This window comes from Pseudopodoces humilis, chromosome 4, assembly GCF_049639895.1.
Source record: "Pseudopodoces humilis isolate 2021_Gansu_Grassland_sample_001 chromosome 4, ASM4963989v1, whole genome shotgun sequence".
Lineage (NCBI taxonomy): Eukaryota > Metazoa > Chordata > Aves > Passeriformes > Paridae > Pseudopodoces > Pseudopodoces humilis.
Window position 1 is genome coordinate 26,549,842 of NC_142203.1, and position 14,720 is coordinate 26,564,561.

Consider the following 14,720-nt stretch of genomic DNA (forward strand, 5'->3'; position numbering starts at 1 on the left):
TAACTCTGACTCTCAGGACAGGACTGCGGTTTCTAACTGGGCACAGCTGCAGAGATCACACTTCACACACAGTGCCACTGGATGATGCCCTTTGGGGTAAACAAGCTGATCTCTGTCCCAGTGGTCTGTGAGCTATGGTTACTTCCTCCCTATTGTTGGTCTTGAGCAGTGACAGTGGCCATGAAGTGAAACACAGTCTTTGACACTGAGCTTGGGGGATAGTAGCTCTCTAAGGCAAGGACAGGAATGGATTGGCCCACATGTTGCCAAACTTCACTCTGTTGGCAAACTACCAGACACAGGGTGGTGGAGACACCAGCCATTACAGACCTTGTTGATATCCTAAGTATTGAAGTGTATTTCAACTTCTATGCTACCCTAAACTTAAAATGTAAAGATACTCATCAAGTAACTAGCACACATGACAGTTCATTTAAGAAAGACAAAAAGAATTGTTACATTTTAACGGAGGAACAAAACCAATAAAAGGTCTGAAATTCATATTGTATTTCTTCCTGGTAACAATCCTTGTTCTGAATTTAGAAGGAAAAGAAAAAATTTGCTTTTCAAAACTCTCTGAAAGTGAGTAAAAACAAGATTGAAAGTTGAGAGCTTTCTCCTCAGCATCTACAAACACAAGGTTATCTTGCTCCAGGCTACTTAAATCAGAAGTATTGCTCACAGTGCAGTTACAAGGTAAGACACCGTATTTCTCAATCTCACTTAAAATACTAAAACCTTTTGGAACAAGATCAATGCAGAATTTTTTTTCTGGCAGCTGAAAGCATATCTCAAAGCTGAGGAGCTGCTCTCTGATAAAAGTAGTAAAACTATCTATCTATCTATCTATCTATCTCAAATAATTTCAACTCTGTAGTTCTCTGCTACTGAGAATGTAGTTTAAATTCAGGATCCTTCTCAGGCATCACTTCATGTTATATGGAAAACATCACACCTTGAAACAATTAAGTCCAGCTCTATTCCCAAGTAAGGAGTCTTTGGAAACTACACAGCATCAACAGTGTGCTTCTGGCATATAGAAGATCAGACCCATCATGTAAGGATGTGGGCAATTTGAACACTGAAGACCTTGAGGTCAACTTCTGTGGGCCTGCAGTAGCTTCTGAAGTCCTTCCTAAGCAACTTTGATAAGGAATGACAAATATGTGGGATATGCAAGATAGAGACAGTGTCTTTGAATAGCCATCCCACTAACTGATGAGATGGTACTTTCCATCTTTCCACTCCAACAACAAGAGGTCAGGAAACACCTAAAGAAGGGACCTTTGGTTTCAAAGCATTGAAATCATTACTTACAGAGAAAACAGGCTTGTATTCTCCATCAGCCAGTCTTCACCTGAAGACAGCAAGCTGTGCCACCAGCCCCATCTGGTTTCTTTGGCATCCCCAAGAACATTCTTTACACTGAAGAGCAAAGATTGCTTTATGGTTTGGTCAGGCCAGAGCAACTAAAAGCAGTGATTTCAGTATCCCAGACTACCATGCTGAAGGAGGGTGCTTCACAGATTTACCCATTCCACTACCTAATGTCTTAAGAACAAGTCATCTGCTGTAGGAAGATCTGCTGGTTATTCAGAGCCATAGGGGAAACAGACAACAGAATTCAGCCAACAGAAGTCAGACAGAGACTGTTCAGTAAAAAGGAAGCAAAGGAGCATAAATTGATTCAAGTGTGCATCCTAAAGAAACTGTTCAAGTGCTGCAATTCAAAACCAGCTTTACCCATGAAGTAAGATAATCTGCCCTTTTTCCAAGGTACAAGCTTCATCACCTGCATCCCTGAAAAGAAGCAGCTTTGCATCAAGTGCTGAAATCTAACTTCAATGAGGTTGAATTAAAATTCAAGGAAACTTTGTATAAACATCTGTTTTTCCACATGTGAATCTTCTTTCCTAGTACTCTGAATCCCAGATAAATGTCCTGTAAGCATTTATAGCACTCAAACTAACTTAAATGAAATGCAAATAAAAAAACCTTAGTTTTGGGGTATAAAATTTCAAACGTTTTATTAATATAGGTTTCTTCTGACCAGTAGCATCAGCACTGCTTCCTTCTGCCTTTATTCCACAACTTAAAAGAATTGCAGAATACCATCTGAAAGTCTGCTGGTTGGAAAAATTAAAAAACACAGAAAACTCCAAAACCAACAAACCTGTTATTTTGTCCCTGACAAGCTTGCAGGATTCTATTTCCCCAATGCTGCCAAACAGACTCTTCAGTTCCTCTTGGGTCATGTTTTGTGGAAGGTAGTTGACTATTAAATTGGTCTTGCTGTCTTCTGTGTTCCCAGAATCAACTGGTGATGAGCAATTGTTTATGGTAGCTGAACCATGGGCTGTGTTATTACAAGTTGGTCCATTAGACAGCTGTGTTTCCATGGCAGCAATTACCTGCTGAAAAAAACAGAAAACAAGAACCATCAAAATTCGTATTTCAGCATCTAGTAGGAGAGTTCAAACAAGAACCTAAAAGACCTGTCACTATGCAGAAATGGTACTGTCAAGGCCATATACTGCCTCTACATGCAAGAAAAAGAACAAGCAAACACCAGTACAGAAGGGCATTAAACTGTTAGTCAAGACAATATTTTAGAACCTTGCAAGCAAATAAATGTTCTACAAGCTCATTAAATGAAATCAGCACTCAAAGCTTAGTTTCCATCCTCTGCCATTCCCTCCATTTAGGGGAATCACAGCCTTTTTATTATAGAAGTTACCAAACAAAACTAGCCTCTTTCAAAAGTAATAATTTCTAGCAACTTACAACTGGTTACTGAAAAAACATGAAATGCAGCTTTTAAGGAAGTAGAATTTGAGTATTTTCAAAAAGAGGTGGGCATTAACTATATCCAAAGAATACTTCTCATGAGAAATAGCAGAGATCAAGATTAGTACTTTGGAGAGATATTTAGAGGACATATGAATGTGCTGGGATGGAAAATACACACTCTTCCTTGACAACATCCATGTCAAACCTCTGTCATCACAGGCTGGAATCCGGTTTCTAAATACTTTTATTTGCCAAAATGGACAATTCTTATTTCTTCCCTCGCCTGAACTCTGAGAACAGTTAAATTTGAATCTTGAACTTAATTTACTTTTAGACCACTCCAGAACTTCTCTGTGCCTGGGAGACCACAGAATAGATCCTCCTAGAACCTGTGCTAAGACAGATGGAGAACAGGAAGTCCTGTCTGACCAACCAAGTGGCCTTTCTGTGATGAAGTGACTCCATCAGTGGACATGGGAAGGGCTACACGATGTTATCTATCTAGACTTATGTAGAGCCTTTGACACAATCCCCTACAACATCTTTATCTCTGAAATAGAGAATATCTATGGGTGGCTTAATAGATAAGAAAGTGACCACCAGAAGTGGTGGTCAACAGCTCAGAGTCTTGATGGCCCTCAGTCACAAGTGGTGTCCCTCAGGGGTCCATACTGTGACCAGTGCTATTCAATGTCTTCACTAGTAGCACAGACAAACAGATCAAGTGCACCCTCCACAAGCTGGCAGATGACCCCAAGCTGAGTGGTGCTGCTGACACTCGTGAAGTTCAGGATATCATCCAGAGGTACTTCGACAGGCTCAAAAAGTGGGACCATGGGAATCTCACGAGGTTTAACAAGACCAGGCGCTAGGGGCTGCATCTGGGTCAGGACACTCCCAGTATCAGCACAGGCTAGGATGAACAGATGGAGAGCAGCCCAGTGAGAAGGGCTTGGGGGTGCTGGGGGTGAGAGGCTGGATATGATCCAGTCATGAGCACTCCCAGCCCAGAGAACCAAACGTGTCCTGGGCTGCATCCAAAGCAGTGTGGGCAGCAGGGGAGGGAGGGGATTCTGCCCCTCTGCTCTGCTCTGGTGAGACCCCACCTGGAACCCTGCATCCAGCTCTGGGGGCCCAGCACAGGAAGGACATGGAACTGCTGGATTGAGTCCAGAGGAGAGCTTGGATTAGAGGGACAGAGCACACCTCCTGTGACAAATCACAAAATTTGTCAGAAACCTGAGAGAATCAGGTTCAGCCTAGAAAAGAGATGAATTTGGGGTGGCCTAATTATGGCCTTTTAGTATCTGAAGGGAGCTTACAAGAAAGATGGAAAGAGCCATTTTTGAAGAGCACAGGACAAAGTGGTATTTCTTCAAACTGAAAGTTTGTGAGGTGGTAAGGCACTTGCCCAGAGAGGCTGTTGGTGACCCCATCCCTTGAAATGTTCAAGATTAGGCTGGATGGAGCTTTGAGTAACCTGATCTAGTGGAAGGTGTCCATGGCAAGTATATTAGAGACAGACAATCTCCAAGGTACTTGCAATTCAAACCTGTCTGATTCTACTGTGTCTCACTCCATAGTAACTGACTATGACTGCAAGATGCAACAGAAATAATCAGAGAGTCTGCTTGTCCACAAGTTCCCACATATACAAAAGGCTCTCTGCTACCTCGGTCAGTGACTGAATGGCAAAAGATGGTAAATACAATGGATTTTTAATGGCATCTTAATATTTAAGATTTGGGCAGCCTACTCTGTTTGAGGCCAACTGTTTAGAGCAATATGCAAGAGAAAATTAAGTAGGTTAATTCTCCAGTAATACATATTTCAATGCAAGAAGTTCACTAAAGAAATCCATCAATCACTGAAATTTAGCCTCATAATTAAACTGCTAAGGAGTTCTCACAAAAAAGCCTCTTGTAAAATCACAGAGCAGCATCAGGACCTCTGAAGGGTCTGTCCTAACAGTCCTGTTTAAAGCACCATTTGCAATCAGTGCATATCCAAACAGCTGATGAGGTCAGCTGTGTTCAGAGACTGCACAACTCAATCTCCTATTAATACAAGAGGGTGTAAGTTGAGTTTCTTACTAGAAGTCCAACTTCAGCATTCCTGGGAACACATTTCTATGCTCTATGCTCTGCATACCGAAGTATTTTCCAAGAGGTTACTTCAGCACAAGCCAAAAAACCAGATACATCTATTAGGAGCACTCATTAGAAAAGCGTGATCTAGTTTTCCTGAAGAGCTGCAACAGGAACAACATTTTCTTCCTCTGTGCCAAACTCCAAAGGGTAACCTGCTCCTGGCACTGATGAACATGTCCACTGAAAAGATTACAGATTATCCCAATTAAGATAAATTACTTTTCAAAACACTAGCATACCTGTTAAAGGTAGTCACTAATGCTGTGCTCTGAGGCTCTGTAGGTTTGCCTTTTTCCTCTTTTTGTGTTTTATTCTTGAATTTGAAGTATCCATTAATCAAAGTTAGCAGGATTTAACAAGGACAACAAACAATTCTCTCTTAATTGCACATTTACTTTCATGTTCAGGTGGCAAGAATGGGATCCTAAGCCAACATTCAAGTGAACAGCTGCAGTAGCCTGTGTGTGCTGAAAATTACAGCATCTCTCAGCTATAGAACCATCTGCTCTGAATAAAGTGATACTAATGTGTTTTACAAATAATGCATACCCCCACTAACAGGCTAAAGAAATTGTTCATTAAAGACAATGCACTAAGTATTTTTCACTCAGAAAAATAGTTTGAGACAAATTTACAGTTTTAAAAAAGTTCTTAGAATAGACTGGCAAATATAATTTTAAAATAGTAATCATAACAACACAACTATACAGGTTTTCAAAGTTACTGCAATTTAGTATTCAGACCATACCAAAACCATTTTAGTACAATACTCCTCTTCAATTAGCCACTGTGTATTTTCAATTAGTACTAAAATCTAATTGACAGTAGAAGAAAGGCAAGCCACTGCAGTGTAATTTCTACAGAAGATCACCATTTTACAGAAAAAGTTTCTTGGTATGCCACTGTGCTCTAGGCTCTCACAGAATAGGAACACAACCTACAGCCCATAATGAAACATGTGAGTTAGCGTTCCAAATGGAAGGTTAGAAGACTTTGGTATGGCCTCAGCACTATTAACATGTAAAGGAGTAGCCTACAGAATTTAAGAAAAGTCCCACAGACCCCAGTCCAAGGCTCTGCTGCCCACGAACCACTTCTAAGCAGAGAAGCCACATCACACAGTCTGACTGCCATGTTAGTTTGGAGTTGCCGTCTGCAATATGGACACAAAAAGTACTGTATGTTAGATTAGCAAGATAATGCAACAAATCAGCTTGTACAAATTTACAGTAATTGCATTTATATTCCCAGCACGTCCATGCAGTGTGGCTTAATTGGATTTGAGGCAATTCCAATCTAATCTTTACAAATTCAATTGTAAAATTATTTTTCTTATGTGAAATAAGATGCTTATTTTTAAGAAGGTTTAGAAGACAATGCAGTTTAGTTACCCCTGCATCTACACTGGAAACTACCTCCAGTACCACACCATGCCTAAAAGAAACTATGCCACAAAACATATTTTTAAATCTTCAAGATAGAAGAGGAAAGAAAAGAAATACAGTGAGTTGATTTTCCATCAGTACATAAGATGATCATGCACCACTAAAAGACAGTTCCCCTTACATGTCCTTTCCCAGCCCACTGGAAAAAAAATATACAAAGATGACAAAGTTCTGTGTTAGAATCCAGTCCATTCTTGTGCAGATGGTACTCATTAAGTTTCCTTGCAACAGCTGTTTAAAAGTACCACTGAACATATAAGGGGCAACAGAGTCAAGGATTTATCAAGTGGAGTAACTGGAACAAAACATTCAAGTGTTTTTCATAAGGATGTTCTTATAACCAAGAAGCTGTTCTTCATTTTAACTAAAGCACTGAAAATCCAGTTAGATTTACACTGAACAATTCTAGGAGGATACCACAAAGGCTAATAGGCCATTTGCAGATGATTACAGGTTGTCCAGATATGAAATATAACAACAGGAACAAATAGAAAGGCTCCTGAAGACTGCCATAGCTTGAGACTGCCGTTAGTGAAGAGATCCTTCTTGCCCACAGTTAGCAGATGAGGTAAGTCTAAACTTGATAAAAAAAGACAGGTTTCCTAAGGCTGCTGAATCCAGGATTTATAAAGATGTACTTTAAAACTTTTTCTGCTTCAAAATGGTGCACGTTACTTTTCATGTCATTTTGCTACCAAGGTCCATATGCTTAGCTGACTTCATGTCTGGTCTTTATTTCTAACTAAGGTGAATAAAGACCTTCAATCACCCTTTTATACAAAATACTGAGGTTTGGAATCAAGTGCAAGTTTGCATGTCATTCTCTGTGGTCTCCAACCAAAAATAACAGGAACTTCTCAAGCTTTCCATTATTCATTAGCAAACACATTTGATAAACTGCTTACTACATGAATAAAACCTGGAGGTGGGCTCAACTGACCTCTCAAGTCCAGACAAGCTTTATTAAGAAAACTGCTTTAAAACAGCAGTCTCCAGTACTCTTGTCCTACAGAGACTGTAGTGATGTGCACAAGATGATGCATTTGGATCTCTATGGCTCTCAGCAAAGCAGTGTGACCCCACAGATGATTTGTTTCCTGTGAACCACACAGGCTGTAGATGGAAAACGTCAATAGAACAGCTTACTTGTTTGTACAGAACTTCAGTGAACTCACTTCACTGTTCTCTCAAGCACTGCACCACTTTTCAAAAAAAGCCAAGAGCACCTGTCAGTTGAAGTACTTCCAGCTTGCATAACACATTTATCTTCACTGAAGCCTTCTATACAGTACTTGCAATCAGTGTGCAAGTCAGCTCTCTGACTAAAAAAACCATTATGACTCAAAAACTTATTTTGCTCTACCAGTTCTTCTACCATTTCTATTACTTTCAAGGCTGTACAGACTGCTCTCTTACATCTAGTTTGGAAAACTGGAATTCTTAAAATTTTATTTACATTTCTATCTGACCTAAAAAAGTACTCAATATGGCTAATTACATTCTAGGGGGAAAAAAAAAAAAAAAAGAGAAAGCTTCCTGAAATGAGTTTTCAGCTTTAGCACTGTACTAAACCAGCACATTAACACAGCATTTGAGCTGTGAGTTTTCTTCCCCCCTCCCCCCAAAGATTTTTAGAATACTGAACTACTCAAGAATCCCCAGTATCATTAGAAAAAGCTAATTCAGTCTTTGACTACTAGCCTCAGAGACAGTATTACACTTTAGGTCATTAAAGTATCTTAGCAGTTACCGCATTCAAAACCTATAAAACCATAATGCTCAGGAAGCAGGGTTCTACACCTGCTAAGGGAAAGTTTGTCTTTAAATACATTCAGATTAAGAGGGGAACAAAGTCAAGTTGACTGAGTAAATCTTCTCTCTTTATAATGCTGAAAGGAGGCAGAACTGAAGACACAGTTGTTCAGTTCGGCAATCTAAGTAGTTGTCTTTAACATGCAGTGCATGGCAGCCATCTATCTTTCACTAAACTTACTTTTAGTTCATCAAGCACAGATAAGATTTTAAACCCAAACACTCTTAAACACTGTTTATATCGCATTAACTGAATGCCAGTTTCTAATTAGCTGCAGTTCAAGCAAGTCATGAGTAAGGTTTGCCTAGCAGAGAAGCAAGTAGGCTTTTTTGTTTTTCAAGAGAAAAGACATCAGAAGTTCAAAAGACATATGGTTTATGCAATTAGTTCTGGTTGCTATAGAACAGTTCCAATTATAACATCATATTTTTATATGAGAGCTTTAGAAAATATACTGGAGCTAGCAAGATGAAGACTGGATAAGCAATAGCCACAGTGACCTACTAACTTTCCCTTCAACACAGGTATTTTCGCGTGCAACATACTCAACCATTCATGCTCAGCTGAAAATTCAAGCTGAGGCTGCATCTCAGCAGTGCTGACACAGAACGAAGGAGGTGACAAAACAGATAAGCCTTCAACCACCATTACTACCTCACATGCATACAGACGCTAGGCAGAAACATTTAGTGCATCAGACATATGACTAAAGTCCTTCTACCACCTGCTTCAATTCATATCTGTGCATCCTGGACATTGCTGGGCGAGTAATCATTTCACATAGGTTTTATACACATAATTTAATTCTATTTATAGATACTGCACTAAAAAAGTCACTGCACACATGCCTACCACAATTACATCATATTCTTCTAAGCAGTATTATCACATCAAGGTGATTACACTCTGAATTTAAGACAGCAGATACTAAATACATCTGCTTCCTTCAATATGTTATTACTGTTCAGAGGCAACCTAAGCTAGACCATCAGATGCCACCAGCCTCAAAGTTCACAGCTGATACAACGCCCTTGATAAAGTCCTAAGAGATCTAAATGTGCTCCTGGTACATCCTCCTCAAGGCTTACATACCAGGAAACATTCAGAGCATGCTTTAGTATTTAGTGTTTGCCCTCCCATCCTGTTTCCCAGTGCAAGGGAAGCATGCAATAATTGCAACACATCATTTGGACAAGCAAACACTACAGATTTTTTCATAATACCAAACTGCAGAACAAGAACCACTTCTGGCTGTGCACACCATTCTTTATCTCTTCCAGACAGAAAGGCCTAAACCAGAACGTTGGTCTCTGCTTGTAATGAAGTTGTTCTTTTTCCAGAGGATTTATTCCATCTACTTTGACTTACAACAGTAATTAATGCATTTTAACAAGGATAAGCTGCTTCTTCTCTGTGGGGGCTATTGCTAAACATGTTAAATAAAAAAAAAAAAAATCAATTATTTGAGGGCTCAGTGAAAGATAAGACCTGGCACAATACAGATGCTGAATTTTGCTTTAAAAACAGAACTCAGCGAAACCATTTTTTTGGGGGGGCATTAAAATTTTAAGTGCAGAATTACTGATACTTTGAATAGACACAATTCTTCATGCTTCCTCTTTAGTGATTTTTATCTTTACTGGAGTGTTAATTTGAAGGACTCCTTTTTTTCAAATTGTCAAGTATCTTAGAAGCATACATAAAAGGATAGTACTAATTTGTGCACACTCAAAATAGCTGTACAGTAAGAGATAGAGACTGTTCAATCTAGCATACGTAAACTACTACATAGTTTGCTTGAGCATCCCAAACTCCTTTGTGGGTAAAGGCACACACAGGCCAGAGGGCATGTCTTCAGTTAACAACCTTGCCTGTCAGAATAAAACACTACTCACTCTTTCAATTTCCCTGTAAGAAGGATAGCTGTCAAGGAAAGCTTGATCAGTGCTCCGAGGTCCACATATTAACAACACATCTTGTGCTTGGCAAGTCTGCACAAACAGGCCAAACAATGCTCATTTCTTTGTCTCCATCTTCACTTTTTGTTTAATAGTATTAACCACCATGTCCCCATCAGCAGCCCTTGCCACCTGCATGTACATTAATTTGCTGTTCTCCCTCCGTTACACAATTTAAGAATCGGCAGCACAAACTACATCAGAGTATTGACTGATGAGAACTCATGCAGCTCAGGAGAACAAACCAGAAGAGTACCTCTTGATTTATGCTAAGTTATATGGAAGAACTTTGATAAAATAGATGAAAGACAAACTTCGCAGAAAATTTAGAATTTTTCTGATAATGAGAAAATGGTAATTTTCTCAAACCTTCAAGTAACTTGAAAAGTTACTAATGTAAACAAAGGCAACTAACACCAGAAAGCATGAGCCCTTTACAACAATAAAAAGCAATTTCTAGCCTCTCAAAAGTGGCAGTTTAGAAGAACCTTTCCACAGTGACTCTTCAATGAATCACTAAGAAAGTAATACCACTTAACATTTCTACGTCTTGGCCTCAAAGTCATAATGAATTGTAGTAAGTAAAGAAAATGGTTATAAAAAAAAAGTCATATGAATTTTAGGGAAAAGGATTGTAATTCACCTTTGTGATTGCCGCTGCAGAAGTTAATCTGCAGAAGCTTTCAGCAGGAATGAAGAAGCAGCCAAAGCAGACTTTAGCCTATTCTAGGTAAGCAGTGAGAAGAAAATTGAAAAACTGCAGACAGTTGAACAAGAAATAGCTATTAGAGGCATGAAAGAGCTTAATAGTGCTGGTGACCACACTAAAAGAACGGAAGCAAGAAAGTGAAAATTATCTACTGAATGTAAATATTTGTAGGAACACTAAAAATGTATACATAGATTAAAATAAAAAGTCTCCAGTCATTATGAAGTGGTTTTGCAAACTCTTAACATTCCTACAAAATACTTAAGAGTATTAGGGTACTCTAAACAATGCCCTACTAAAGCTACTATGCATTAGGAATGAAGCCAACAAACACTTGCAAGGGGCTCTGAAAAAATAATACATGTACAACAAGCTAAGGACATTGCCTGGCAATGGGCTAATATAGAAAAAACAAAGGATCTCTTCTGACTAAAATTACTGATTATCCTATCAGATGGGGTAAAGGGAAGGAAACATACAGGGTAACTTAAGTTATCCTAGAAACCATATTAGAAAGCTCAGCTCCAACAGTCTTCTGTAAAGAAAACAAGCACCTCCATTCCATTCAGGGATCAGCTCAAGTGAGACTCCAATAAACCATTAACCATTTTTACGTTCCTAATTATTCAGGTAATTTAGACACACAACCACTTCTACCAACACAATTCCCTGAGCAAGACAGCATCAATATGTATTACCAATTACCTCATATAAAAGAAAAAAACCCCAAAACTCAGCACAAAATTATACTTTCTTTTTCACTGCCCTCTTTCATGTTAAAAACACTCAAAGCCAGCTGAGGGAAAATTATTACTTTGGATTGAAATTTTTTTAGTATTTGAAATTTTAGCTATATGTCAAGTTGGGATTGTTTGAACACAGCCAATATTGATGTTCAAGAAGAGTTTCACCAAAGTGATGACTAGAACACAAACAGCTATTTCAGATCTCAAATAAATAAGCTCTGAACAATTCCAATCCTTAACCAGTATTTAAATAAGACAGATTTTTAACAGGAGCGATTTTTCAACTACATTATACCAGCCACATAATCTTGCCAACTATGTCTATTGTTCTTATTTGCTGTCCCAGTCTCCTTTGTTAGCTCTCCCAGCCTTCTAGCAAAATGTTCTCCAAGGCAATAGAGCTCTGTCAAAATGTGTATGTATTCTTCAAGATGTAACTGCATCTTATTCCAGACATTTCCTTTCAACCTTAGACATTTGCAGTCCTCTCAAGCCTACTAACACAAGAGAACAGGAGATTCAGTGAGGGTGAAAGGAGACAACTTGATGACTTTTCAAATATAGCAACCTGATAGGTTGAAGGGTTTCAAACTCAACATCCACTTGAACTGGCTAGGATGCCTACTTCAATTTTTCAGCATTTACCTCAGCATTCCAGTTGGGCTGTGTAAAACCTTCTCCCCTTACATACTGCAGTTACATCCTTCTTCCCCACTGACAAATTAAAAAACTGATGTTTATCAACAGAGAGGAAGAGGAAGCAAGCCAAGTTAGTATGACTGATGAGGTATATAAATCAGAAACACACAAGTAAAAGAAATGGGTTCTTCCTAATCAAGAAAGCATGTGTCCAATTCCAAGGCCACGCACTACTCCACAGTGCATCTTCCTGAAGGACAACATGGTTTTGTCCCTCATGCACTCAACCTTCTTCACTGCAACAGAGAGCCCAACAGGATTCATCTTCCAGGATAAGGAAGACAAGGCTAAAGGAACAGTTCTCTTGTGCTGGCTTTTCATGACAGTACTCCTTGCCCAAGGCTCACTGATAAACTGGAGACAGTCTGGCCCAAAACACACCCCCACCAGACATTCCATCAGAGACACCTCAGCAGATCCACAGGGCACCTGGTATCCCCACCACAGCCCTACCCTTCAAGCTACAGGATGAATCCCCTCTATTTCCTCCCTTAGGAGAATTTTTGCTCTCTGACAGAAACATTTAGCTCAAATGCAGATTAGACAAGAGAAAAGTTGCATGACTAAATATCCCTACCCCTTAAACACTCATGTATACTGCCATTTAGCTCAAAAAATGACATCCTCAACACCATACAAAGAGAGGGGAAAATGCAAGCAGCTGTTAAGTCAGAAACCAGCAACCAACATGCCTCTCCCTTCCTCTACAACCGTTTTTAGAAGTACTATCAAAGTGGTATCAGGCTGGACAGCAACACAGTGCCTACACATTCAGATGTCTCCTTTAGCCCAGACCATCAGTGGCCTGACATGTCACAGCATCCTTCCTTCTGCTCCAAAAGTCATGACAAGCAAAGCTTACATGCAACACAAAGTATTCAAATCAAACTGAAGCATGCACCATTATGTACACATATAGAATCAAATAATTTTTGCACAGGAAACATGAATTCTTCCATTGAGGAAACCTTCTGGGGAAGAAGGTATCTCCATTAGGGTAACAGCTCAACTAGCAACACAAGGTAAGAGGTACTGGGATTTGTCAGGTACTCTGCACTCCAGCAGATATGACAGCAAACAAGCTACCTGAACATGCCCAAAATTGTTTAAATGGTGTAGGATTACATCTTAGAGGTTAAGTACTACTCAAATAATAAATACTTGCTTTCATTCTTTGGTGAAAGGCCTCAAAGTAGCATGAGAGGCAAAGAACAGGGACTTGTGGCAACAACTGACTTAAGCTGCTTTTTTTTTTTTTTGTCACAGCTGGGCATGAGGGTTTGGAAGAACATAAGGAAACGCTGTTCAAACTGAAACACTTCCAGTTAGCATACTCTGCCCTCATCAGTCAAGAGAAGATGAAATTTCACCTTAAGTTACAAGGCTTCTATTTTATTACTTCTTTAAAAAAATATTTCGAATCACAAGATGAAGATATCAACAAGCCACTCTTGTTAACAACTCACAGTGAGCTAATATGAAAACGCATGGCCAAGGCCAGTTTACTTTCAAAATTTACTGTGGATTAAGACTGACTATTCAGTCCCCAAGAAGTGTTCTTAATGGTCTCAAGTTAATAAGCACATCTTGCAGAAAAAAAAACAAAACAAACAAGCTGAACTGGGGCTATGATTTCACCCATCCTGCCCAACCTATATAGGTCAACATAGGAACAGGAATAGGTAGGCACTGCAGTAGGTTCCATGAAAGTAATAAAAGGCTTCCAACAGCAGATGAAAAGAACTTTTATTTCATAATCCTGATAAACCATGAGAAATTAATAATGCAACACAGATATAACATGACAGACATATGCTGTCTTGCGTGCAGAAATCTTTATTTCTATAATCCAACTAAAAATGCAGAGCAATGAATATTTAAAAGATTTGCTAGCTTAAAATAATCTTGCTCTTGCTTTCAGTCACCACAGAAACCCTGCCCAGGTCTTAAGGTTTCTGACCTCAGGGGATGGAAATTCTTGCACAAACATGAATTCAAGAACAAAGAAGCCAAAATGTCAAAACCTCTCACTAAAATTGTCAATAATTTAATACATCATCATTAATACTGGTAATCATCTTTTCTTATTATTCTGTCCATAAATATCAAGTTTCTGGGGCCACTTGGCATCCACATGCTCTAGTTCTTTCTTCTAACCTTTTCTTCATGGCAAATTCAACCTGGTTTGTCTCCCACTCCCGGTTTTATGCAGTAGTCCAAGTACCATTAAACTGTGTATCACTAAATTGCCTTAATAAACTTTTGCTCCTTACATGGGCTAACCCACATATCTTAATTTGACTCTCATGCTTTATTCTTTCATGTATCATTCTGTGCTATGTCTTATATCCAAACCTATTAAAACTACAACTCAATGTATATATGTAGCTGACATTTAATGTTAAGACAT

At 39.0% G+C, this 14,720-nt stretch overlaps 1 protein-coding gene across 9 annotated transcripts in view; it reads right to left on the bottom strand.

Moving 5' to 3' along the window:
• ELAVL2 (ELAV like RNA binding protein 2) overlaps window positions 1–14,720 on the bottom strand; it is an 86,804-nt gene that overhangs the window by 41,510 nt on the left and 30,574 nt on the right. For 4 of the 9 annotated variants that reach the window (XM_005530754.2, XM_088054452.1, XM_088054448.1 and 1 more), the window contains 2 exons: window positions 6,003–6,093; window positions 2,174–2,414 (listed from right to left, as the gene is read on the bottom strand). In XM_005530754.2, coding sequence (XP_005530811.2) covers window positions 2,174–2,414; window positions 6,003–6,074 — 313 coding nt within the window. In that variant the 5' untranslated portion in view covers window positions 6,075–6,093. The remainder of the gene's footprint in view (window positions 1–2,173; window positions 2,415–6,002; window positions 6,094–14,720) is intronic. The other 5 variants (XM_088054451.1, XM_088054450.1, XM_088054453.1 and 2 more) reach the window with 3 other exon arrangements.